This window comes from Loxodonta africana, chromosome 2, assembly GCF_030014295.1.
Source record: "Loxodonta africana isolate mLoxAfr1 chromosome 2, mLoxAfr1.hap2, whole genome shotgun sequence".
NCBI classification, from domain to species: domain Eukaryota; kingdom Metazoa; phylum Chordata; class Mammalia; order Proboscidea; family Elephantidae; genus Loxodonta; species Loxodonta africana.
The window spans coordinates 47,462,472-47,490,035 of record NC_087343.1 but is presented as its reverse complement, the minus strand read 5'-3'; the positions used below and the strand labels follow the sequence as shown (position 1 = coordinate 47,490,035).

At 38.7% G+C, this 27,564-nt stretch overlaps 1 protein-coding gene across 1 annotated transcript in view; it reads left to right on the top strand.

The window, feature by feature from the left end:
* Window positions 1–27,564, top strand: part of PLCXD3 (phosphatidylinositol specific phospholipase C X domain containing 3) — a 213,695-nt gene that overhangs the window by 113,979 nt on the left and 72,152 nt on the right. The window contains exon 2 of the mRNA XM_010588116.3: window positions 12,008–12,716. Within this exon, the coding sequence (XP_010586418.3) occupies window positions 12,008–12,716 (709 nt within the window). The remainder of the gene's footprint in view (window positions 1–12,007; window positions 12,717–27,564) is intronic.

The window sequence follows — 27,564 nt, the reverse complement described above, 5'->3', positions numbered from 1 at the left end:
AACTATTTTTTTACGCAACTCTGTTGATAATTCTCTAAGAAAGAAATTCCGATTTAAAAAGGAGGCTTAATAGTTTCACTAAGGGTGGCATTTGAGGCAGATTTGCTTTTCTGGCTCTTTGCTGGAATACTGCTGCTCCTCGGTGATTCACTGTCACCTCAGCTCTGGGTTTAAGGCAATGACCCAGCAAGTTTACAGAAATTGTGATGAATATTGAGCTTCTTTACTCCTGAGAGGCAACAATGCATTAGGGCTTCTCAAATTTAACATCTGGGATCCTAGATCAAAAGCCGTAAGAAGCCAACCTCTCTTTACTTCAGCTTACTGTCTCTTAGATAGGCCAAGGAAGCAGGCTTTACACAAACATGAAAGACACAGATTTACCCAAAGAGAAATCACAGCATGACTATTTTGACTTTTTCCCCTCCAAAAGCTGAATCTCAGTATTTCATGAGATATGCCAATTTGATTTAATATTAAAAAATATGATTTCTATACATTTGTTATGTCACATTAAGTATGCATATTAAATTACAACTCTGTGGTTTTTACTTATCTGTTCAATTCTTTCTTGAAGTGCTTTGGTTTGTGATGCATATTGTACATTATCCCCAACGATGTAAGATCCCCTGTTTTGCCCACAAAGATCCTAGTTATGTGCTGGAGGACTGCAGCAAGGTTATTACATGCTAGGCATAAGGAGTGACCTTTTCTGCTCAAAGTTTGCTCTGTGTCTCCAACAAACCCAAATAACTGATCATCTTAATCAATGAAATATGTAAAAATTAATGAGACTAGTTGTAGGTTGCAGATAGTCATAAAACCAAGTGATTAATTTTGATTTTTTTTTTTTTCCGTCAGATTGACCATCATGTAGTCACAATTAAAGTGAACTGGTTGTCTTCCAAACCAAGTACAAGTGATTTGTGAATTAATACTGTTTTGATAATCTGTATATTTTCTCTCCTCCATTACAATTAGAAACCGGAAAGGAATTCTAATTTTTATAAATACCATCAGGAATGGGGCAGTACAGATCCATCCACAAAGACAAGCATGTGCTGAGGTCAGTTTAATCCATCAGGCAGGTTTGCAGCCTCTCAAGGCTAGAGTCTACACACAGGGTAATGTGTAGGGATTTAGTACAAAGTAACAGGAAAGGAGCAGGCTAATTAGTGCTCCGGAGAAAGTGGTATCGAAGGAACATGGCACAGACAAACTCAGCAGATAACTAGTCTCTAGATACCGGTCTAGCATTTAGAGATAGGGTTTTAGTCTGTTGGGGGCGGGAGAGGGTTATAACAGCAAATAGTTCTCTTAACTGGTTGCTGTTAACTTGATTCTGACTCCTAGCGACCCCACAGGACAGGGTAGACTCATTACAGAAGCGCACCTTGCCACGTCTTTCTCTGTGGAACCGGTGGTGGGTTTGAACCACCGACCTTTCAGTTAGCAAGAAACGCTTAACCACTGCGCCTACCAGGGCTCCATACTAGATACGTTATCAACTCAGAAGTCCTGTTCATGAAAACAGACAAAAAACAAAAAATTACCCCTTAGGAAGTTTACAAATGTAGTGTACATATGTGGGGGCGGGAGGCGGGGAAGTTTTGTATGTGGAGAACAACATAAAAATACAGGTAAAAAGTTGATGAACATGACAAGTGTTAAGTAACAGTATCTAGTAACACTTATTAGTCGATGAAGGGGAGCTGCAGACCAGACAAACTGAATTGAGGGGAAAGAAACACACTCATGAGTGGAAAAAGGCTTTGCCACAGAAGAGAGAGAACATGTGGGCTATAAAAGAAGACTAAGATTTTCGTAAACAGAAGACAAGAGGATGAGCTTCACTCTAGACTTCTGTCTCTTCCCAGGGAAAGTAGAGATAGTACCAGCTGCTTACTTTCCATTCTGGAAAAGGGCCTCAAAAAAACAAATCTGCCCTCCCAGCTCCTCACCCAGCAGTATCCTTTAGGTTGACAGATGGAAGGTACACATGCTTCCCCACTCCTGTGGTGTTGGCCCTATTCTCACAAAAGGTATCAAGGTATCAAATATGCAGAAAAACTGTTGCCAGAAAGCAGGAGTCTTGAAACCCCCAGAAATGTGCCAAATGACAAGAATACAACAGGCAAGGAGAGGGAAACGCATTGTGCCACACATAAGCTGTCACAAGCAAGCTCAGTGATCTGAGGCAAGGAGAGAGGCGGTTGTTACTCTATAGGTCAGAACTTAGTTCTAAGAACAGGATATTAGAGATGGGAATGACACATTCCTGAGCATGGGGAGCCTTAACCCAGCAGGTGATTTTGGCCTGGAGTTCGTGTATGTAATTGACTTGATACATTTTCTTTGATGTTTATTAAATCCATAATTTTGTAGAATTTGAAATGGAATTAGTGGCCAAACTGAGAGACCAACCAAAAGTTCATCTCAAAGAGCTATTTTTTATAAATATTACTTGAATGGAGGAGGGTCAGTACTTAGTGTATATTACAGATCCATTTCCATTGCATGGCAAAACGTACATCTTTAGTCATTGTTTAAAGCAACAAGAAATGCAGTAATTTTGATTGTTCAACATGTGCAACATCTTAGAAAAATGATGGATAAAAATCTTGTATTTTTATTATATATGTATACCGTATTTTCCGCAAATAATGTATGCCTTCTACGTTTGTTTGCCAACCACTCCCTCCCTGCATGAGAGAGTTTCATAAGCATGCTATGTTAATTTTTTTTTTTTTTCCGCAGCAACACATTAAAAAAAAAACAAATTGGCAGCGGTGCTTCTGACAATACCTCTCAGGGGGAGGAAGTGGTTGTCAAACATAGAAGGCCTGGGTTATTTGTATAAATTATGATAAACCTAAATCCTTCAACTTAAATCATCTCTCTTCCTGCTCAGACACTCCAGTGTGTATCTGTCTATGTGGAGATGTTTTCCTAGCCTCAAGTGGATAGATGTTTGTAACTAATAATACAGTGAAACCTGTGAGAGCCAGAACTTGATAGAACTACCTTTTTTTTTCCAGGTCTCAAAAGTCTTCTGCCCTTGACAAGGTGCCTCTTACCACTTTTGTGTTGCTGTCTATTAGCGGAAAATATTTGGGTTTTCCTTCTCTGACAGGCTTCCACATTACCCAGGTTCTGGCTTTTGCAGGGTTTACTGTCTCACCATAAGAAAATAACAATAGTTTAAGTTTTATAGCTTTTTATGGGTCTTTCATGCACATGGTTTCATTTGTTCCTTGTAAAAATTCTGACAAGTAGGTGTGGAAAGTATTTTATTTTAATAAATTATAAGGCCCAAGCCAGAATGCTTAATGATTTGATGATCCTCCAGCATGAAACCATGAGTTAGTGACTCAGCTTCGATTTCACTCTAGACTCCTGACGCCTGCTTCAATGCTGCTTTTAATGTACTGCATTGTCCAATGTGCTCTTACCCAAAAAGCCAATTTAAGTGAATCATTTTCTTGGCAGATCAAGCTAGCAAATTAACACACTATGATAGCTGACTGTATGTATCTTTTTTTTTTTTAATTCATATGTTGCCCTTTTTTTAAAACAAAAAAGCTAAAAGATAAACATGCCCTATTATTTATATTTACAGAGTAACTGTTTAAAAAATTATTCTCTGGTAACATTGTTCTTGGTTTGAGAAAAACATAAATTGAAATTTAAAATTCACATGGAAATGCATTTTATATTATACCACAAAATAAACTCTTTTTTTTTTCTAGTAAAGTAAAAAAAGTAGAGGACCTAGCTAATAAGCCATAAGTAGTTATAAGATGGAATATTAAGAATTATTCAACTAATCCAAAAGAAGGAAGGAAAACAGGAATGAAAAATAGATGGGACAAATAGTAAACAAATAATAAAAGTGTAGATTTATCAAACCATACAAATAATTACTTAAATGTTAATAGTCTAACAACCCAATTCAGAAGCAGACATCGTCGACTGGATTAAAAAGCAGCTTTCAACCGCTTACTGCCTACAAGAAACCTGCAAGTAGGTTCCTCAAAAAGCTAGTAATAAAATTACCCTGTGATCCAGCAATCCCACTCTTAAGCATATACCCTAGAGATCTAATAGCAGTGACACAAATAAACATGCACACCTATGTTCATCACAGCATTATTCACAATAGCAAAAGGAGGGATAAAACATAAGTGCCCATCTGCAGAAAAATGGATAAATTGTGGTACGTACATACAATGGAATACTATGTAGCCATAAGGAATAATGATGAGTTCTCAAAATATAATGTAGATGAATCTGGTGCATGCTATGCTGAGTGAAATAAGTCAATCACGAAAGGACAAATATTGTATAATCTCATTATTATAAAAAGACAAGGATAGGTACACATATAGAAAGCAACATTCTTAGGTGGTTACCAGAGATGGGAGGGAGAGAAAGGAAGAATCACTTTCTAGACAGTAGATACTTGTTAGTTTTGGTGACGGGAAAAGCAATACCAAATAAGTGGAAGCACAACTTGACCAAGGTAAATGATGACAATAAGGTGAACATAAGAATGAGGGACAATTTTATAAATGCTTTAATATATACAATTTTGCAACAATAGTAATAAGAACTAAAAAATATGTTTGTGGTTACATAAAAAGATACTACCTACTACCTGTTGCCTTCAAGTCGATTCCAACTCATAGCGACTATATAGGATAAAGTAGAACTTCCCTGTAGGCTTTCCAAAGAGCAGCCGGGGGGTTCAAACTGCCAACCTTTTGGTTAGCAGTTGTAGCTCTTAACCACTGTGCCACCAGGGCTCCTCGTAGATAGATACGTATGCATATATGTGTGTAGGAAGGCACATATGAATATACGGATGTGCATGTATAGGTGCATCAGTAGGCATATGTATAGACATGTTTATGTGTGCTGCATATATATACATTCATGTATAAAATAAAAAACATAGAGGGCACAGTTATGGATACTTCCTAGACATAACCAAATACCTCATAGGATTGATTTACTGGGTTTGAGGGCTTAGGACCATAGTCTCATGGGGCAACTCAGTCAATTGACACAATATAGTTCATAAAGATAATGTTCTACATCCGAGTTTGGTGAGTAGCATCTGGGGTCTTAAAAGCTTGCAAGTGGCCATCTAAGATGCAACTCTCAGTCTTTACTTGTCTGGAGCAAAAGGGAAAGAAGGAAGCCAAAGACTTAAAGAAGAAACTAGCCTGCAGGACTAATAGTCTACATGAACCACAGCCTCACCTACCTTAAAAGCAGACGAACTAGATGGTGCCGGGCTACCATTACTGACCATTTCAACTAGGGGCGCAATAGATGCTCCCAGATAAAATGGGAGAAAAACATGGGACAAAACTTAAAAAAAAAAAAAGCCAGACTTAATGGACCAGTAAAGACTAGAAGAACCCCTGAGACTATCACCCTGGGTCACCCTTTAAACTTGGAACTCAAACCACTCCTGGAGGTCAACTTTCAGCCAAAGGACAGATTGGCTGATAAAATAAATAATATCACCCTTAAATAACATGCTTCTCTGAACAATCACCTAAATGAAACCAAATGGTAACCATTTATCCTAGGCCAAAGATGAGAAGGTAAGGGGGCACAGGGAATGTAGATTAATGGAAACAGAACAAGTGGAACAGAAATAATGCTGGCATGTTGTGAAAAATGTAACCAATGTCACTGAAAAATATTTATAGAAATTGTTAAATGAGAACCTAATTTGCTGTGTAAACTTTCAGCAAAACACAATAAAATATATATTTTTAAATTTTTTAAATATATTTTTGTGGTATCATCAGTTTATCATGAGTTAGTATTTCAAAGGATGATATATACTTGGGGTGAGTTAAAAATAGTAGTGAATCCAAATGTCAGGTAGTTTTCTTGATAATTTCAAAATTTTGGTTGCTCTTTTATTAAATACAATTAGAACACATTAATGTAACTAACGAAGAATTCATAGTAAAATTCATGGTGCCGTCTAGTTTTCTTGTTTGCTTATTTGAATTGTCTTCATCCAAGCTTTTTTTTTACCCCCAAAATATTTTAAAGCTACTTGTCTTTTGTGAGCATTTGGCTAATCAAACTATACAAGCCTAAAATCTACGTGACTAATCATGGTTAAGCAAACTATAATACAGTCCAATATGACTATTATGAATTGAATTACACCTCCCAAAAATGCATGTTGACTTGGCGAGGCCATGATTCCCAGCATTGTGTGGTTGTCCACCATTTTGTCATCTGATGTGATTATTCTCACCTTCTATATGGGAAACCTGGGTCTGATTTCCAGCTGATGCACCTTATGCGCAACCACCACCCATCTGTCAGTGAAGGAGGCTTGAGTGTTGCTATGATGCCAACTAGGTTTCAATGGAGCATCCAGACTAAGACAAACTGGGAAGGAAGGTCTGGTGATCTACTTCTGAAATCAGCCAGTTAAAACTCTATGACTGAACAATGATTTTCTCTTCAACCAGTCATGGGATGGTGCAGGACCGGTCAGCCTTTCATTCAGTCACATGTGGGGTTGCCATGAGTCAGGGGCTAACTCGATGGCACTTATCAACAACAGCAATGAAAGAACTAGAAAAAGGGGTGTCTCAAGGAACCTAGATCAGGACTGGAGCAACAGAGTTTGGGAAAGCCTGAGTATAACAGACAGGAAATGATAACACTGGGGCAAGGGCATGAAAGGTGAAAAGATATAGGGGTGAGGTACTTACCTCACCACATTTTCTTACCTTGGTATGTGTCACCTCCACAGTTATTGACAGTTGAGCATTTTGAAAATCAGAATTTGAAGTATATTTTCCCTTTCTAATATGTGAAGCATCCAGGATGTATTAATTTAATTTTAGCTATTCAGCATGTTAGGTTCAAGAATTAAAAGAGGCTTTAAAAAATAAAATTTAAACCTGAAATAATTTTTTTTTATCGGGTCCAAGTATTTTTTAAATGGCTCTCTGTACTTGCAGGCATATCATACACATGCCCATTACTGCATTTCTGCAGTTTTGATACGTATAGCAGCCAACATAAATGGTCCTTGTCCTTCCTGGGAAGGACGTCTTCTACATTTAGAAGCCAACTTCAAAGAAGCTTTCACTGTTGAGAGGATATACCTGTGAAGAAATATTCTATCAATTAATTTTTAAATGCTGTCGGTTGTGTTAACTTGTAAGAAAAATTCATCGTTTCTTTAATATCTAAAAGCTACTTGACCTCATTTAAGTTTCCAGTTGCCCAAATGCAAAGCCAGGAATGACACCAGATTTATCAATATTGTCCCCCCCCCCCATTTCCTTATTTCTACCCTGGTGGCCTAGTGGTTAAGTGCTACGGCTGCTAACCAAAAGGTCAGCAGTTGGAATCTGCCAGGCACTCCTTGGAAACTCTATGGGGCAGTTCTACCCTGCCCTATAGGGTTGCTATGAGCTGGAAACAACTTGACGGCAGCGAGTTTTTTTATTTTATTTTTTGGTCTATCCCTTGGACCTCTTTGTACTTTCTAAAGTGTATGCAGAAACAATTTGTACACCGATTGTCTGCCTGCGAAAGGGCTTCTTTATTCAGATGAGACAAGCCCCTTAGGCTTAAAATCAATCAGAATAAAAGGAAAGGCCAAGACTGAAAGCAAAATATTTCAGAATGAGTGAGTCTGGATAAATTCCACTTTGTAATGGAAAACCATCTATATGGAAAGCCAGAGCCCTAGTATCACAGTGGTTAAGAGCTGAGGCTGCTAACCAAAAGATCAGCAGTTCAAATCTACCAGTGGCTCCTTGGAAACCCTATGGGCAGTTCTACTCTGTCCTATAAGGTCACTATGAGTTGGGATCAACTTAGTGGCAATGGATTATAAGGGTATGGAAAGCCAATCCTATGAGTGCATTAAATTGTTGTTTCACGGAAATAGAAGTGGTAGTTAAAAAAAAAAAAAAAGTTAGAGGTTCAAAATATTGGTCAAAAGGAATTTTCCTTATCATTGCACAATCAATTTTGAACTATTGAAGTGATCTGTGTACCATAAACCTAGTTGCCTTCCAGTCAGTAATGATTCATGATGACCCCATGTGTGTCAGAGAAGAGCTGTGCTCCAGAGATTTTTTAAAATAATTAATTAAATTGTGGTAAATATACATGTAACAAAACATTTGCCATTTAAAGAATCTTCAAATCTTCACATATAGAGTTCAGAGACATTAAATATGTCCATGATGTTGTTCCACCATCAACATTAACAGTCTCCAATATTTTCTATCACCCTTAACAGAAGCTCAGGGTTCCCTAAGCATTGTGTCTTTCTCCACTCTTCTGCCCCAGAAACCACCAATAAACTTTGCTCTCTATATACTTTCCATTCTAAATATTTCATATAAATGTTGTTGTTAGGTGACTCATAGCGACCCTCCATACAGCACAATGAAACACTGCCCAGTCATGAACCAACTTCAAAATCGTTGCTATATTCAAACCCATTGTTGCAGCCACTGTCTCAATCCATTTCATTAAGGGTTTTTCTCTTTTTCACTAACCCTCTGCTTTACCAAGCATGATGTCCTTCTCCAGGGACTGATCTCTCCTGATAACATGTCCAGAGTACCTAAGATGAAGTCTTGCCATCCTCTTTTCTAAGGAGCATTCTGGCTGTACTTCTTCCAAGACAGATTTGTCATTTTTTGGGCACTCTGTAGTATATTCAATATTCTTCGCCAACACCATAATTCAAAGGCATCAGTTCTTCAGTCTTCCTTAGTCATTGTCCAGCTTTCACATGCATGTGAGTCAACTGAAAATACCATGGCTTGGGTCAAGTGTGCCTTAGTCCTCAAAGTGACACTTTAAAGAGGTCTTTTGAAGCAGATGTGCCCAATGAAATATGTCATTTGATTTCTTGACTGCTGCTCCCATGATGTTGATTGTGGATCCAAGTAAAATGAAATCCTTGAGAACTTCAATATTTTCTCTGTTCATCATGACTGCTTATTGGCCCAGCTGTGAGGATTTTGTTTTTTTTATGTCAAGATACAATCCATACTGAAGGCTGTAGTCTTTGATCTTTATCAGTAAGTGCTTTGAGTCCTCTTTACTTTCAACAAGGAAGATTGTGTCACTTGGATATCACAGGTTGTTAATGAGTCTTCTTCTGATCCTAATGCAGCATTCATCTTTACATAGTCCCATTTCTCAGATTATTCATTCAGCGTGTAGACTGAATAAATATGGTGAAAGGAACAACCTGGAAGCACACCTTTCCTGATTTTAAACCACACAGTATCCCTTGTTCTGTTCTAATGACTGCCTCTTGCTCTATGTACGGGTCCCTCATGAGCACAATTAAGTGTTCTGGAATTCCCATTCTCCACAATATTATCCATAATTTGTTATGCTCCACACAGGGAATGCCTTTGCAGGTAAACATCTTTCTCGTATTCTCTGCTTTCAGCCCAAATCTATCTGACATCAGAAATGGTATCCCTTGTTCCACGTCTTCTTCTGAACCTGGCTTAAATTTCTGGCAGTTCCCTGTTGACGTACTACTGCTGCCGCTGTTTTTGAATCATCTTCAGCATAGTTTTACTTGTATGTGACATTAATGGTATTGTTTGATAATTTCCACTTTCTGTTGAATCCTTTCTTTGCAATGAATACCAATATGGATCTCTTCCAGTGGGTTGGCCAGGTAGCTGTCTTCCAAATTTCTTTGCATGGATGAGCGAGAGCTTCCAGCATTGAAGCTGTTTGTTGAAACATCTCAAATGGTATTCTGTCAAATCCTAGAACCTTGCTTTTCACCAATGCCTTCAGCGCAACTTGGACTTCTTCCTTTAATATCACTGGTTCTTGATCAGATACTACCTCCTGAAATGGTTAAACATTAACCAGTTCTTTTTGGTACAGTGATTCTGTGTACCCTTCCATCTTCTCTTGATGCTTCCTGCATCATTCAATATTTTCCCCACAGAATCCTTTAAAATTGTCATTTGAGACTTGAAGTTTTTCTTCAGTTCTTTCAGTTTGAGAAGTGCCAAGCATGCTCATCCCTTTTGGTTTTCTAACTCTAAGCCTTTTCACATTTCCTTATAATACTTTACTTTGTCTTCTCAAGCTGCCCTTTGAAATCTTGTTTTCAGCTCGTTTACTTCATCATTTTTTTCCTTTTGCTTTAGCTACTCTATGTTCGATAGCAAATTTCAGAGTCTCTTCTGACATCCATTTTGGTCTTTTCTTTCTTTCCTGACTTTTTAATGACCTCTTGCCTTCTTCATGTATGATGTCCTTGATGTCATCCCACAACTCATCTGTCAATTTGTCCTTCTACGGTGACTTGCGTGTTGCTGTGGTACAGAAGCTATGCTACCAGTATTTCAAATGCCAGCAGAGTGGCATTTGGTGGACAGGTTTCAACAGTGCTTCCAGGCTAAGATAGACTTGGACGAAGGACCTGGCTAACTACTTCTGAAAAAAGTGGCCAGTGAAAACCTTATGAATAGCCTCAGAACACTGATGTAGTGCCAAAAGATAAGGCCCTCAGGTTGGAAGGCACTCAAAACACAAATGGGAAGAACTACCTCCTCAAAATAGATTTGGCCTTAATGTTGTGGGTGGAGTCAAGCTTTCGGGACTTTCATTTGCTGATGTGGTACAACTCAAAGTGAGAAGAGACGGCTGCAAACATCTGTTAATAATTGGAATGTGTGAATTACTAATCTAGGAAAATTGGAAGTTGTCAAAAGTGAAATGGAAAGTTTGAAGATCAGTATCCTAGGCATTGGTGAGCTGAAATGGTCTGGTATTGGCCATTTTGAACCAGACAATCATATGGTCTACTATGCTGTGAGTGAAAAATTTGAGAGGAATAGTATCGCATTCATTGTCAAAAAGGATATTTCAGGATCTATCCTGAAGTACAACTCTGTCAGTGATAGGGTAATATTAATCATATAAATGGGATCATACAATATTTTTCCTTTTGTGACTTATTTGGTCATCATAATGTTTTCGAAGTTCATCCATATTGTAGCAAGTTTCAGGACTTCATGGTTCTTTATGGCTGAGTAATATTCCATTGTATTGTATGTACCACATTTTGTTTATCCATACACCTGTTGATAGACATTTAGACTATTTCTACTTTTTGGGCTATTATGAATAGTGCTGCAAATGAACATGGGTGTGTAAGTATCTGTGTCCCTACTTTTAATTCTTTTGGATATATACGTAGGAGTGGAATTTCTGAATCATATAGTAATTTAATGTTTCACTTTTTGGGGAACCACCAAACTTTCCCACAGTGGCTGAGCCATTTTACATTCCCACCAGCAATGTATAGGGTTCTGATTTCTCCACATTCTTGCAAACACTTGTTCTTTTCTTTTTTTTTTTTTTTTCTGTAGCCAATGATGGATATTTGTGTACTTACTTTTTAGATTTGTTATTGTATACTTATTTTAATTGCGTCTTACAGTAATAGAATATATTGGTTTCATGATTGAATCTTTTCATCTTTTTGCATTTATCAAAATTGCTAATATATTTTGATTCAAGTATGCCAACTTACTATGAACCCCCACTTACCCATATTGTTGTTGTGTGCTGTTAAGTCAACTTCAACTCAAACTCTACGACAGAGTAGAACTGCCACATGGGGTTTCTAATGGCTGACTTTTCAGAAGTAGACCACCAGGCCTTTCTTCCAAGGTGCCTCTGGGTACCTTGAACTCCCAACCTTTTGGTTAGCAGTTGAGCACATTAACCATTTGCACCACCAAGGGACTCCCTATACTAGGCTATAAAAAATGCTCTTCTATGACATGGGAATTAACTAGGTAAATATCGCTTAGTATTCCCTTTGGTTTCTACGAGGGAGTGGTATGGCCACTATAAAAGGGAAAAGAGAAGTTGGGAAGGACAAGGAAATAGTGTGCCTTTAAGGGCTCAGATATAACCATATTATATCTTGTTATTTTTCTAGGGTCTCATGATTCCTTCAGCTTCTACATTGATGAAGCCTCTCCAGTAGGACCTGAACAGCCAGAAACTGTCCAGAATTTTGTCTCTGTGTTTGGAACTGTGGCAAAAAAGCTGATGAGAAAATGGTTAGCCACTCAGACAATGAACTTTACTGGTCAGCTAGGAGCTGGGATTCGTTATTTTGATCTTCGAATTTCTACCAAGCCCAGAGACCCCGACAATGAACTCTACTTTGCTCATGGTTTGTTCAGCGCCAAAGTCAGTGAAGGCCTTGAGGAAATCAATGCATTCCTCTCAGACCACCATAAGGAAGTAGTATTCTTAGACTTCAACCACTTCTATGGGATGCAGAAATATCACCATGAAAAACTGGTCCAAATGCTGAAAGACATCTATGGAAATAAAATGTGCCCAGCGATTTTTGCCCAGGAAGTTAGTCTGCAGTACCTGTGGGAGAAGGACTATCAAGTGCTGGTCTTCTACCACAGTCCAGTGGCTCTGGAAGTACCCTTTCTCTGGCCTGGACAGATGATGCCAGCACCCTGGGCCAACACCACAGACCCTGAAAAACTGATCCAGTTTCTTCAGGCATCTATCACTGAGAGAAAAAAGAAGGGCTCGTTTTTTATATCTCAGGTGGTGCTGACTCCCAAAGCTAGCACTGTGGTCAAGGGGGTAGCCAGTGGCCTCAGAGAAACAATCACAGAAAGGTAAGTATTCTTAGGGTATCAGGAAAAACATTCAAGTAATTTGATCCAATTCATAGGGCTAGTAAGTGACGGAGCTAGAAATACATACCCATGTGTTTTAACTTCCTGTCCATCTCTCTTTTCATAGCATTCCTTTTCACTTTTGTGTAGTGCTTTATAGACTACAAAACCTGCCCTCTACGTTTTTCAGATTCTTTACATACCTAATTCCATTTTATCAGCATAACAACCCTCAAGTAGATACTGGTTTACAGATAACAAAATAAGGTTAAAAGAAGTGACTTGTTTTGCCTAAGGTCAGTTGGGCAGTGAATGATGAAACAGATACTTAAATTCCTTTTTTTTTCAGACCATATTCCATGCCCTGTAGACTACATCATGCTGATTTATAAGCAAAGGTAATCCTGCAGAGTAGACATTCCATTGGTCATGGTGGTTACCTTCAAGGTATAATTTGGGGGGCCACCAAAGGTCCCTGTAGCTCTTCCCCTCCACTGGGACAAAACATGTTGAATTGTACATATCATTTATCCTTTTGAGTTAAAGTATTATACAATGCAAACATTGAAGGGAACACAAATCCTTATCATGCCTTTAATCTTTGTCATTAATTAATATTTTGAGTTGAGGTAAGGAGACAGAGCATAGATGTTTTTCTGGGACTCAAGGTCTTTGTAAGAAAGAGCAAGAAGATGAGGAGCAAGGATTTAGAGGTGAAAATAGGATGAGTGGGCTTATAGCATAGGACATAGGGGAGGGAATGGCAAGAGATAAAGCTTATAGTGGGGGCAGGAATACACTCACAAGAAAGCTTTTAGCCAGGCTACAGGGAACTTCATCCTGTGAGCAATGGAGGGCTAGAAAATGACATTCAACAGTGCAGAGACTTGACCAGATCTGGATTTTGATAGACAATTGGTGTGGCCTAGAAGATAGATGGAGCGGAGGGGTAGAGCTTAAGAGGTCCTTAGAACTGTTTTTAGGTAGGTAATGAAAGCTGAACTGAGGAAGTGAGAAAACATAGAAGGAGATGATATGCAAGCAGTGATAATCAGGACGATTTGGCAACTAGTTACATATGTTGTAAGCAGAAGAGAAAGGAGTCAAGAAAAAAACAAAAAAAAAGCCCAAACCTGTTGCCATCAAGTCGATTCCAATTCATACCCACCCTACACCCTATAGGACAGGGTAGAACTGCTCCATAGGGTTTTCAAAGAGTGGCTGGTGGATTCAAACTGCTGACCTTTTGGTTAGCAGAAAATATGGGTGGTGGAGGCATTCACAGAGGTGGGGAATAAAGACAAAAGAAACACAGTGACCTAGGGAGGAAGTGGGGAAGGCACAATCAGGACTATGCTGGATTTAAAGTGCTAGCAGGACATCCAACTATATGTAGTCAATTGATCATTAGGAATATAGGCCAACTCATGGAGCGGGGGAGGGTATTGGCATTTTTGGTAGTGAAAACCACAGGCCACTGGAATGGAAAGATCCTACATAAAGAATTATACTCACCTTCTGTTTTTTTAGAATTTGACTGTGGCCACCCTATTAAGATTTAAATAAGATTACCAACCCTTCATTGTATACCCTATGTAAGTACAAGGCCCTTCTTATGACTCCTGCAAATGTCAAGATTGCTTATATTCTTGTGGTCTGAGCCCTTGTTGCTGCTGAATTACATCATTATATGGACAGATTACCCATGTGGCCTGTCCTTGTTCCACTCTGTGAAAATTGAGACATGGACTTGCTCCTTGCTCTAGTCTACAGTGGCTTTTAGACTTTACTAAAGAACTGAGGAGACTGGGAAGGTTTTATAATCACAATAATGCAGATAATTTAAAATTGAATTTTAGACTTCTCTGTTATTATAAATCTTCTGGCCCGGGGTGTCACCTCTGTTATTATAAATCTTCTGGCCTGGGGTGTCTCCTCCTGGTGACATCTCTACCACTTCACACCCTGGGCTCACATCCTCTGACTGAATCTTCTCTGCCTCCTTCTCCTCCTTGTCTTCTTTTTCTTTTTCTCGGCTATTTTTTCTGCTCTCCCCATATTGCCTTGGGGTCCCTACTCTAGATCAGTATGCTGAACTGTTTACCTCTCTCCAGCCCCTAAACCAAAACTCAGCTAGTTCCACTGAAGTATTCATCAGAACAAGAAGCCCTTCATCTTTTTATTTTAATTAATTTTTATTGTGCTTTAGTGAAAGTTTACAAATCAGGTCAGTTTCTCATACAAAAATTTACGTACAGCTTGCTATACACTCCTAATTGCTCTCCCTCTGATGAGATAGCACAGTAGTTCCTTCCACTCTCTCTCCCCATGTCCATTTGGGTAGCTTCTGGGCCCCTCTGCCTTCTCATCTCCCCTCCAGACAGAAGATGCCAACATGGTCTCATGTGACCACTTGATCCAAGAAGCTCTTTCTTCGCCAGTATCATTTTCCATCCCCTGTTCCAGTCCAATCCCTGTCTGAAGAGTTGACTTTGGGAACGGTTCATGCCCTGGACTAACAGAAGGTCTGAGGCCCATGGCCTCCAGGGCCCCTCCAGCCCCAGTCTGACCATTAAGTCTGGTCTTTTTACGAGAATTTGGGGTCTGCATCTCACTGCTCTCATGCTCCCTCAGGGTTTCTCTGTTGAGTTCCCTGTCAGGGCAGTCATCGGTTGTGGCCGGGTACCATCTAGCTGTTTTGGTCTCAGGCTGATGTAATCTCTGGTTTATGTGGTCTTTTCTGTCTCTTAGGCTCATAATTATTTTGTGTCTTTGCTATTCTTCATTTTTCCTTTTTCCAGGTGGGTTGAGATCAATTGATCCATCTTAGAAGGCCGCTTGCTAGTGTTTAAGACCCCAGACGTCAATCCCCAAAGTGGGATGCAGAATGTTTTCTTAATAGATTTTATTATGCCAATTGACTCACATGTCCCCTGAAACCCTGGTCCTGAAACCCCTGCCCCTGCTACACTGGCCTTTGAAGTGTTCAGTTTATTTAGGAAACTTCGTTTTTGGTTTAATCCATTTGTGTTGACCTCTCCTGTATTGTGTATTGTCTTTCCGTTCACCTAAAATGAAATTAGTGAATACCTCTCTCCTTCCCTCCCACCCTCCTGCCTCTCATAACCATCAAAGAGTATTTTCTTCTCTGCTCAACGGTTTCTCCAGTTCTTATAATAGTGGTCTTATACAATATTTGTCCTTTTGCAATTGACTGATTCCACTCAGCATAATGTCTTCCAGATTGCTCCATGTTATGAAATGTTTCGTGGATTCAACATTGTTCTTTATCCCAATGTTGAATCCATGAAACATTTCATAACATGGAGAAATCTGGATTCTTTATAGATGCGTAGTATTCCATTGTGTGAATATACCATAGTTTATTTATCCATTCATCCGTTGGTGGGCACCTTGTTTGCTTCCAAGTTTTTGCTATTGTAAACAGTGCTGCAATGAACATGGATGTGCATATATTTGTTCGTGTAAAGGCTCTTGTTTCTCTAGGATATATTCCAAGGAGTGGGATTGCTGGATCATATGGTAGTTCTATTTCCAGCTTTTTAAGGAAGCACCAAATCGATTTCCAAAGTGGTTGTACCATTTCCCATTCCCACCAGCAGTGTATAAGTGTTCCAGTCTCTCCACAACCTCTCCAATATTGATTATTTTGTGTTTTTTGGATTAATGCCAGCCTCATTGGAGTGAGATGGAATCTCATTTTAGTTTTGATTTGCATTTCTGTAATGGCTAATGATCGAGAGCATTTCCTCATTTATCTGTTAGCCACCTGAATGTCTTCTTTAGTGAAGTGCCCGTTCATGTCCTTTGCCCATTTTTTAATTGGGTTATTTGTCTTTTTCTAGTTGAGTTTTAGCAGAATCATGTAAATTTTAGAGATCTGGTGCTGGTCGGAAATGTCATAGTTGAAAACTTTTTCCCAGTCTGTATGTAATCTTTTTACTATTTTGGTGAAGTCTTTGGATGAGCATAGGTGTTTGATTTTTAGGAGCTCCCAGTTATCTGGTTTCTCTTTGGAATTTTTAGTAATGTTTTGTATTCTGTTTATGCAATATACTAGGGCTCCTAACGTTGTCCCTATTTTTTTTTCCATGATCTTTATCATTTTAGACTTTATGTTTAGGTCTTTGATCTATTTTTAGTTAGTTTTTGTGCTTGGTGTGAGGTATGGGTCTTGTTTCATTTTTTTGCAGATGGATATCCAGTTATGCCAGCACCATTTGTTAAAAAGACTATCTTTTCCCCAATTAACTGACACTGGGCCTTTGTCAAATATCAACTGCTCATATGTGGATGGATTTATATCTGGGTTCTCAATTCTGTTCCATTGGTTTATGTGTCTGTTGTTGTACCAGTACCAGGCTGCTTTGACTATTGTGGCATTACAATAGATTCTAAAATCAGGTAGAGCGAGGCCTCCCACTTTGTTCTTCTTTTTCAGTAATGCTTTACTTATCTGGGGCCTCTTTCCCTTCCTTATGAAGTTGGTGATTTGTTTCTCTAACTCATTAAGAAATGTCATTGGAATTTGGATCAGAATTGTATTGTATCTGTAGATGGCTTTTGGTAGAATAGATATTTTTACAATGTTAAGTCTTCCTATCCATGAGCAAGGTATATTTTTCCACTTATGTAAGTCTCTTTTGGTTTCTTGCAGTAGTGCCTTGTAGTTTTCTTTGTACAGGTCTTTTACATCTCTGCTTAGCTTCGTTCCAAAGTATTTTATTTTCTTGGGGGCTACTGTAAATTGTATTGCTTTGGTGGTTTCTTCTTCTATGTTCTTTTTGTTGGTGTAGAGGAATCCAACTGATTTTTGTATGTTTTTCTTGTATCCTGATACTCAAACTCTTCTATTAGTTTCAGTGGTTTTCCTGAGGATTCTTTAGGGTTTTCTGTGTATAAGATCATGTCATCTGTAAATAGAGATACTTTTACTTCTTCCTTACCAATCTGGATGCCCTTTATTTCTTTATCTACCCTAATTGCTCTGGCTAGGACCTTCAGCACAATGTTAAATAAGAGAGGCGATAAGGGGCATTCTTGTCTGGTTTCTGTTCTCATGCGGAATGCTTTCAGAATCTCTCCATTTAGGATGATGTTGACTGTTGGCTTTGAATGAATGCCCTTTATTATGTTGACGAATATTCCTTCTATTCCTATTTTGCTGAGAGTTTTTATCATGAATTGGTGTTGGACTGTGTCAAATGCCTTTTCTGCATCAATTGATAAAATCATGTGGTTCTTGTCTTTTATTTATGTGGTGGATTACATTAATTGTTTTTCTAATGTTGAACCATCCCTTCATACCTGGTATAAATCCCACTTGGTCATGGTGAATTATTTTTTTGATGTGTTGTTGAATTCTATTGGCTAGGATTTTGTTGAGGATTTTTGCATCTATGTTCATGAGGGATATATTGTTGTTGTTAGGTGCCATAGAGTCGGTTCCAACTCATAGCGACCCTTTGCACAATAGAATGAAACACTGCCCGGTCCTGCGCCATCCTTACAATCATTGTTATGCTCGAGCTCATTGTTGCAGCCACTGTGTCAATCCACCTTGTTGAGGGTCTTCCTCTTTTCCGTTGACCCTGTACTCTGCCAAGCATGATGTCCTTCTCCAGGGACTGATCCCTCCTGACAACATGTCCAAAGTATGTAAGACGCAGTCTCGCCATCCTTGCCTCTAAGGAGCATTCTGGCTGCACTTCTTCCAAGACGGATTTGCTCATTCTTTTGGCAGTCCATGATATATTCAATATTCTTCACCAACACCACAATTCAAAGGCGTGAACTCTTCTTCAGTCTTCCTTATTCACTGTCCAGCTTTCACATGCATATGATGTGATTGAAAATACCATGGCTTGGGTCAGATGCACCTTAGTCTTCATGGTGACATCTTTGCTCTTCAACAGTTTAAAGAGGTCCTTTGCAGCAGATTTGCCCAATGCAATGCGTCTTTTGATTTCTTGACTGCTGCTTCCATGGGTGTTTATTGTGGATCCAAGTAAAATGAAATCTTTGACAACTTCAATCTTTTCTCCATTTATCATGATGTTGCTCATTGGTCCAGTTGTGAGGATTTTTATTTTCTTTATGTTGAGGTGTAATCCATACTGAAGGCTTTGGTCTTAGATCTTCATTAGTAAGTACTTCATGTCCTCTTCACTTTCAGCAAGCAAGGTTGTGTCATCTGCATAATTCAGGTTGTTAATGAGTCTTCCTCCAATCCTGATGCCGTATTCTTCCTCATATAGTCCAGATTCTCGTATTATTTGTTCAGCATACATTTTGAATAGGTATGGTGAAAGAATACAACCCTGATGCACACCTTTCCTGATATAGGTCTGTAATTTTCTTTTTTTGTGGTGTCCTTAGCTGGTTTTGTATCAGGGATATGGTGGCTTCATAGAATGAATTAGGGAGCATTCCATCCTTTTCTATGCTTTGAAATACCTTTAGCAGTAGTGGTGTTAACTCTTTTCTTTGGTAGAACTCTGCAGTGAAGCCGTCCAGGCCAGAGCTTTTTTTTGTTGGGAATTTTTCGATTACCTTTTCAGTCTCTTTTTTTTTTTTGTTATGGGTCTATTTAGTTGTTCTACTTCTGTTTGTATTAGTTTAGGTAGGTAGTGTGTTTCTAGGAATTCATCCATTTCTTCTATCTTTTGAAATTTGTTAGAGTACAATTTTTTGTAGTAATCTAATGTGACTCTTTTAATTTTAGTTGGGTCTGTTGTGATATGGTCCATCTCATTTCTTATTCAGGCTATTTATTTCCTTTCCTGTATTTCTATAGTCAGTCTGGCCAATGGTTTATCAATTTTGTTAATTTTTTCAAAGAACCAGCTTTTGGTCTTGTTAACTCTTTCAATTGTTTTTCTGTGCTCTAATTCATTTAATTTTGCTCTAATTTTTATTATTTGTTTTCTTCTGGTGCCTGATGGATTCTTTTGTTGCTCTCTTTCTATTTGTTCAAGTTGTAGGGACAGTTCTTTGATTTTGGCCCTTTTTCTTTTTGTATGTGTGCATTTATTGATATAAAGTAACCCCTAAGCACTGCTTTTGCTGTGTCCCAAAGGTTCTGATAGGAAGTGTTTTCATTCTCATTGGAGTCTATGAATTTCTTTATTCCCTTCTCAACGTTTTTATAACCCAGTCTTTTTTGAGCAGGGTATTGTTCAGTTTCCAAGTATTTGATTTCTTTTCCTTGGTTTTTCTGTTATTGATTTCTACTTTTATGGCCTTATGGTCTGAGAAGATGCTTTGTAATATTTCAGTGTTTTGGATTCTGCAAAGGCAAGAAGCCTTTTATTTAATAGTGCCAACTTCTACAAAAGTTAATTGTTCTGGTAAATAGCAATTTACCCTCTCTTCCAGGCTTGTATAATAAGGGCGTTATATTAGAATATGTTGTTTTCAGCTTTACCCTCCCCCCTCCCGCCCCCACCATTGAGATCCCAGATTTGGGGAAATCTCTCAGGGGTGGTTAGTGGTGCGGAAGACACAGGAGAGGACTAAGGATAAACAGACCCCCCGTCTCTCCATTCTTTCTACACTTGCAATGAAAGAAGCTTCATTTGTAACTTTTACATATTGAACATGACAGGAATCTCCCCATGGCCTTTTCCAGCTTCACTGTAATTCTATGCATAGGAAAATACTCGTCCATATTAAATAACTGCTTTTTTTTTTTTTATGTATTTTGGCCAAGAACCATCGCCTGAGTTCTCTCATGTAGGGACCAGCCTTTGGGAAGTCATGAATCAAAATCTATTCACGGAATAAATGTCTTTTATTTTTCTTTCTTATGGCTTTTGATACTGTTCAGGACCTTGCAAATTATAAGTTGAATTGCTTTATAGTTATTCATGCTCTAGTACAGTATTATTTAAGTAGAATTTGAGGGAAAAAAATCAAATAAGTAAGGAAAGTGCTGAATACTATATTCTACACAACTCTCCCAAAAGATTTACAATGCACATTAGCATATTAAAGGTACTAACAAATATTTTAGTGAAAAGTTCTGTTTAAATTTAACTAATAACAGTGTTTCCCAAACGCTTAAAAAAAATTTTTTTTAATGTAATGCTTATTAACAGCCCATGAAATTAATTTTAAAAAACTGTCCTTAGCTAATCTGCTCTAATTCAAAACTTTTCGCTGCCTCTGGCTTGTATATCTGCAATAAAACCCCGTTGCTGTCGAGTCGATTCCGACTCATAGCGACCCTATAGAGCAGAGTAGAATTGCCGCATAGAGTTTCCGAGGAGCCAATAGTAGAGGTATATCACTGAAAAAGAGTCCTTGGGTAGTGCAAATGGTTAAGCACTCAACTACTAGCCTAAAGATTGGAGGTTCAAGCCCCCCCCAGAGATGCCTCAGAAGAAAGGCCGGCTAACCTGATTCTGAAAGGTCATAGCTTGAATACCCTATGGAGCACTTCTACTCTGACATGCATAGTGTCCTCCTGAGTCAGAATGTACTCAAAAGGCATCTAACAGCAACAAATCATTGAAAAGAGAATGAGAAGTGGGAGGGGAAAATAAATAAAAAGGAAGAAAGGAAGGTTCTGTAGGTATGATCAACTTTTTCTCTCTAGGATTATGCAAATTACATGCAAATGATTTGCAAATGTACCTGAACCTTGCCATAATATTTGTGCTATCAGCACCCATCTCCAGTGAAGTTTAGTGTCAAAAGTACTAGAAAGACCTCCTTTTTAACTAATTGCTGAGCCTATATTATGAGTATGGTGCTAAGGTGAAGCTCAGAGGTTCTTTTCTTTTGACATATTTCACCTATCTGGGTGAACCCTACAGGAAAAGGTCATTGCAAAGGTAATCTATTTTATCTCCAGAAGAGGAAGTGAAAGAGCACTTAAGTCCCCGAGAATGTATTGCTTCTCTCTTGTCACCAAGTGTTGAAGCCCACGAAGAAGACTAATTCTGCCAATATCCTCTTAGCTTTGGTGCCATAGCCACCTGTTCAGAAAATCCTGTGTTGGCACCAAAAGTCTTAACGAGATTTTTCTTCTGCTGCTAAAGAAGAAGTCACCAGGTAATTTTAAGACCTCTCTGGGTCTTAATATTTCCATCTGAAAAATTCAGGGTTTGTACTAGATTATCTCCAAGCTCCCTTCCAGTTCTAAAATCCTACATTTCTAAGATCCTGCATTTGACTAGTTGTATAATTTAGCCTCTCTAATTTTTTTTTTTTTTTTTTTTAATATTTGGGTTGGAGTCCCTGGAAGGAGGAAATAATTAAGCACTCGACTACTAATCAAAAAATTTGTGGTTTGAATCCACCCAGGAAAAAAAAAAAAAAAAAAAGAGGCACTTTAAAAGAAAGGGTTGATGATCTACTTTGAGAGATCACAGTCATTGATAACCCTATGGAGCGCAGTTGTACTCTGACACACATGAGGTCACCATGTGTCGGAATAGACTTAAGGGCAACTTTCTTTTTTTTTTTAATATTTGGGTTAACACAACTCTGAACACATGCATTTAGAAAATAGTGTTTGGAGGTGTGGGTGGCTTTCAGGCAAACTAAATCCTGCTTGGATTTAGGTACTGTAGCTTTCAATCTGGCCATGGGTTCCAAACACTGTATATGTGTTTTCTACATCTTAGCAATGCCAAAAGACACAGATTTTAATTTCTTTAAGATCTATTTTTAATTTCTTTTTCAAACACCAGCTTTTGCACCTCTCCCCCACGGAATTCGCACGTTCTTAAAAAGAAGGTGAGCAACTGAGTCAAGTCTTTCCCTGATTTGTGAAAGTTTATTAAATTATAGATTTTTCTAGTTGAAAGAAAAAAAAAACTACAGTAAGACCACCTGCCAGAATTTTTAAGGAGCAGTACATCTTTGCAAGTAAATTGATGCTGAATTAATTTAGACAATGTTTATATAGGCCAACGATTTAGATGATAATAAGAGTAAACCCAAAAACCCATTGCCATCAAGTCAATTCCAACCCATACTGACCCTATAGGATATAGTAGAACTCCCTCGTAGAGTTTCCAAAGAGCACCTGGTGGAGTTAAACTGCTGACTTTTTGCTTAGCAGCTGAACTCTTAACCACTAAGCCATCAAGGTTTCCAGTAAGAATAAAGGGCTATTTTGAGTGGTCTCTGGTAGGTACTATGTCAACTGCTTTATTTGGATTGTTTTATTAATATTAATAGTCATAAAACTCCCTAAAGTAGTTGTCATCACATCTTACAGATGAAGGAACTGAGCTTTAGAAAAATTAATAACTTAGCTGGATCACACAATTAAGAAAAGGTGGAGTCAGAATTTAAATCCAAGTGCTTCCACCTGTCTGTTTATTCATGAATCAAACATGTTTGAATGCCTACCCTGTTTTAGACACTGTACTTTGATTATGTGACCTAAGATATGGAGTGTTAAAACCATTACACAATGCTATCTCCCTGATAGCTGTGAGGATCTGAAGAAGTGACTGGATTTTTCTGTTTCCATCTCATTATGTGTCAGCATTTAGAGAAATCAATACTATGTTTGGGTGGACTAGATAGTTCAATTTAGTACTAATTTGTTCAGCATTTATAACTAGGGCTTTGTGTTAAGCGTTGTGAGGCATAGTAAAATCAGTAAGATGTCATCGTGCCCGTCAAACATCAGATGGGTTTAAAAAGACAAGAACATACATAAATGCACATGAACATACATGACCTAAATACAACTTGGAGAGAAGTAGAAGAACCACAAACCACACCCTATAGTGACTTAAGGGAGAGAAATTCCAGGAAAGATTTTGGTCAGCTTTGAAGAAAGGATAAGAATATGACAGACAGAAATGGGCAAGGGTGGCTTTCCAGGCTGAAGGAATAGCAAGAGCAAAGCACGGAGGCAGGAGACATTGAGAAATAGAAGTCAAAGTTGGCTGGAACAAAGTGAAGTACACAGGAACATGGGAGATGAGTCTAGGAAAAGTGAAAGGAGAAAGATTATGGAGGATCTTAAATGCTAGTCTAGGGACTCTAGGCTTAATTGTGTATTTGGAAAATATTGAATGGGTCAAATCAGAACTGGACCTCAGAAGATGAAACTGACCCAATTATATAGGTCAAATTAAGAGAAGGAACCTGAAGATGGAGCCACCACTTTCAAGGTAAGAAAAAAAGTAGGATGCCAGTAAATGGTTGGGTGGAAAGATGGTGATTTTAGCCCTGCTTCCCCTTTAGAAAACTGGGGATCCATTCACAGTATCATTCCATGTGAATGACATCCCTTAGGGTTGAACAATGTGCAGCCCTGCCATTTTCTCTCATGATCACAGTCATCTCCTTGAGGCTAAGTCAGTATTTACAGGTTAAATTTATTAATGCGAACAAAAATTAACAAGCTGGGGAAGGGAAGGCAGCTACATTTTATGCCACGTAAGGAGCAGGTTTACTCTATAACACATGGGGTTGCCATGAGCCAGAATCAACTAAACAACATCAGGTTTGGTTTTGGTTTAATGTACTAAATGCTTTACATGAATTGTTTCCATTTAATTCTCACCCCAGCCTTGCAAGGTAGGTATCATTAAATTTACTAGAGAGAGTGTAATTGAGGCTGAGAGATGTCTAGTACCTGGCTCAAAAACCCTATATTAATTTAGCAGAGTTAAGATTATAGTTGTTGTTGTTGTTGTTAGGTGCCATCAAGTCAGTTCCGACACATAGCAATCCCATGCACAACAGAACAAAACACTGCCCAGTCCTGTGCCATCCTTACAATTGTTATGCTTGAGCTCATTGTTGTAGCCACTGTGTCAATCCACCTTGTTGAGGGTTTTCCTCTTTTCTGCCGACCCTGTACTTTGCCAAGCATGATGTCCTTCTCCAGGGACTGATCCCTCCTGACAACACCTCCAAAGTATGTAAGACGCATACTTAGCCATCCTTGCTTCTAAGGAGCATTCTGGTTGCACTTCTTCCAAGACAGATTTGTTCATTCTTTTGGCAGTCCATGGCATATTCAACATTCTTCACCAACACCACAATTCAAAGGCGTCAATTCTTTGGTCTTCCTTACTCATTGTCCAGCTTTCGCATTCTTATAATGCAATTGAAAATACCATGGCTTGGATCAAGCACACCTTAGTCTTCAAGGTGACATCTTTGCTCTTCAACAGTTCGAAGAGGTCCTTTGCAGCAGATTTACCCAATGCAATGCGTCTTTTGATTTCTTGACTGCAGCTTCCATGGCTGTTGATTGTTGGACCGAGTAAAATGAAATCCTTGACAACGTCAATCTTTTCTCCATTTATTATGATGTTGCTTATTGGTCCAGTTGTGAGGATTTTTATTTTCTTTATGTTGAGGTGCAATCCATACTGAAGGCTGTGGTCTCTGATCTTCTTTAGTAAGTGCTTCAAGCCCTCTTTACTTTCAGCAAGCAAGGTTGTATCATGTGCATAATGCAGGTTGTTAATGAGTCTTCCTCCAGTCCTGATGCCCTGTTCTTCTTCACAGAGTCCAGCTTCTTGGATTATTTGCTCAGCATACATATTGAATAGGTATGGTGAAAGGATACAACCCTGGCGCACACCTTTCCTGACTTTAAACCACACACAGTATCCCCTTGTTCTGTCCGAACTACTGTCTCTTAACCTATGTAAATGTTCTTCATGATTATAATTAAGTGTTCTGGAATTCCCATTCTTCTCAGTGTTATCCATAATTTGTTATAATCCACACAGCTGAATGCCTTTGCATAGTCAATAAAACACAGGTAAACATCCTTCTGGTATTGTCTGCTTTCAGCCAGGATTCATCTGACATCAGCAATGATATGCCTGCTTCCACGTCCTCTTCTGAAACCAGCCTGAATTTCTGGCAGTTCCCTTTCACTATACTGCTGCAGCCACTTTTGAATGATCTTCAGCAATATTTTGCTTGTGTGTGATATTAATGATATTGATCTATAACTTCCACATTTGGTTGGATCACCTTTCTTGGAAATAGGCATAAATGTGGATCTCTTCTAATCGGTTGGCCAGGAAGCTGTCTTCCATATTTCTTGGCATAGACAAGTGAGCACTTCCAATACTGCATCCATTAGCTAAAACATTTCAATTGATATTCTGTCAATTACTAGAGCATTGTTTTTCACCAATGCCTTCAGAGCAGCTTGGACTTCTTCCTTTAGTACCATCAGCTCCGGATCATATACTACCTCTTGAAATGGTTGAACATTGACTAATTCTTTTTGGTATAATGACTCTGTGTGTTCCTGCCATCTTCTTTTGATGCTTCCTGAGTCTTTTAATATTGTCCCCATAGAATCCTTCACTGTTGCAACTCAACAGCTTGAGAAATGCTGAGCATGTTCTTCCCTTTTGGTTTTCTATCTCCCGCTCTTTGCACATGTCATTATAATACTTTACTTTGTCTTTTCGAGCTGCCCTTTGAAATCTTCTGTCCAGTTCTCTTACTTCATCATTTCTTCCTTTTGCTTTAGCTGATCGATGTTCATTAGCAAGTTTCAGAGTCTCCTTTGACATCCATTTTGGCCTTTTCTTTCTTTCCTGTCTTTTCAATGACCTCTTGCTTTCTTCATGTATGATGTCCTTGATGTCATTCCACAACTCCTCTGGTCTTCGGTCAGTAGTGTTCAATGCATCAAATCTATCCTTCAGATGGTCTCTAAATTCGGGTGGGATATACTCAAGGTCATATTTTGGCTCTCGTGGACTTGCTCTGATTGTCTTCAGTTTCAGCTTGAACTTGCATATGAGTAATTGATGGTCTGTTCCACAGTCGGCTCCTGGCCTTGTTTCGACTGATGATATTGAGCTTTTCCATCGTCTCTTTCCACAGATGTAGTCAATTTGACTCCTGTGTGTTCCCTCTGGTGAGGTCCATGTGTATAGTCACCGTTTATGTTGATGAAAGAAGGTATTTACAATGAAGAAATCATTGGTCTCGCAAAATTCTATCATTCAATCTCCAGCATTGTTTCTACCACCAAGGCCGTATTTTCTAACTACTGATCCTTCTTTGTTTCCAACTTTCACATTCCAATCACCAGTGATTATGAATGCATCCTGATTGCATGTTCCATCAATTTCAGACTGCAGCAGCAGATAAATTTCTTCTATTTCTTCATCTTTGGCCTTAATGGTTGGTGCATAAATTTGAATAATAGTCATATTAACTGGTCTTCCTTGTAGGCGTTTGGATATTATCCTATTACAGACAGTGTTGTACTTCAGGATAGATCTTAAAATGTTCTTTTTTGATGATGAATGCAACACCATTGCTCTTCAAGTTGTCATTCCCAGCATAGTAGACTATATGATTATCTGATTCAAAATGGCCAATACCAGTCCATTTCAGCTCACTAATGCCTAGGATATCGATCTTCATGTGTTCCATTTCATTTTTGATGATTTCCAATTTTCCTAGATTCATACTTCATACATTCCAGGTTCCAATTATTAATGGATGTTTGCAGCTGTTTCTTCTCATTTTGAGTCATGCTACATCACCAAATGAAGGTCCTGAAAGCTTTACTCCATCTACAGCATTGAGGTTGACTCTACTTTGAGAAGGCAGCTCTTTCCCAGTCGTCTTTTGAGTGTCTTCCAAGCTGAAGGGTTCATCTTCTGGCACTCTATTTAGACAATGTCCTGCTGCTTTCATAAGGTTTTCACTGGCTAATGCTTTTCAGAAGTAGACTGCTGGGTCTTTCTTCCTAGTCTGTCTTAGTCTGGAAGCTCAGCTGAAACATGTCCTCCATGGGTAACTCTGCTGGTATCCGAATACCAGAGCCACAGCTTCCAGCATCACAGCAACACGCAAGCCC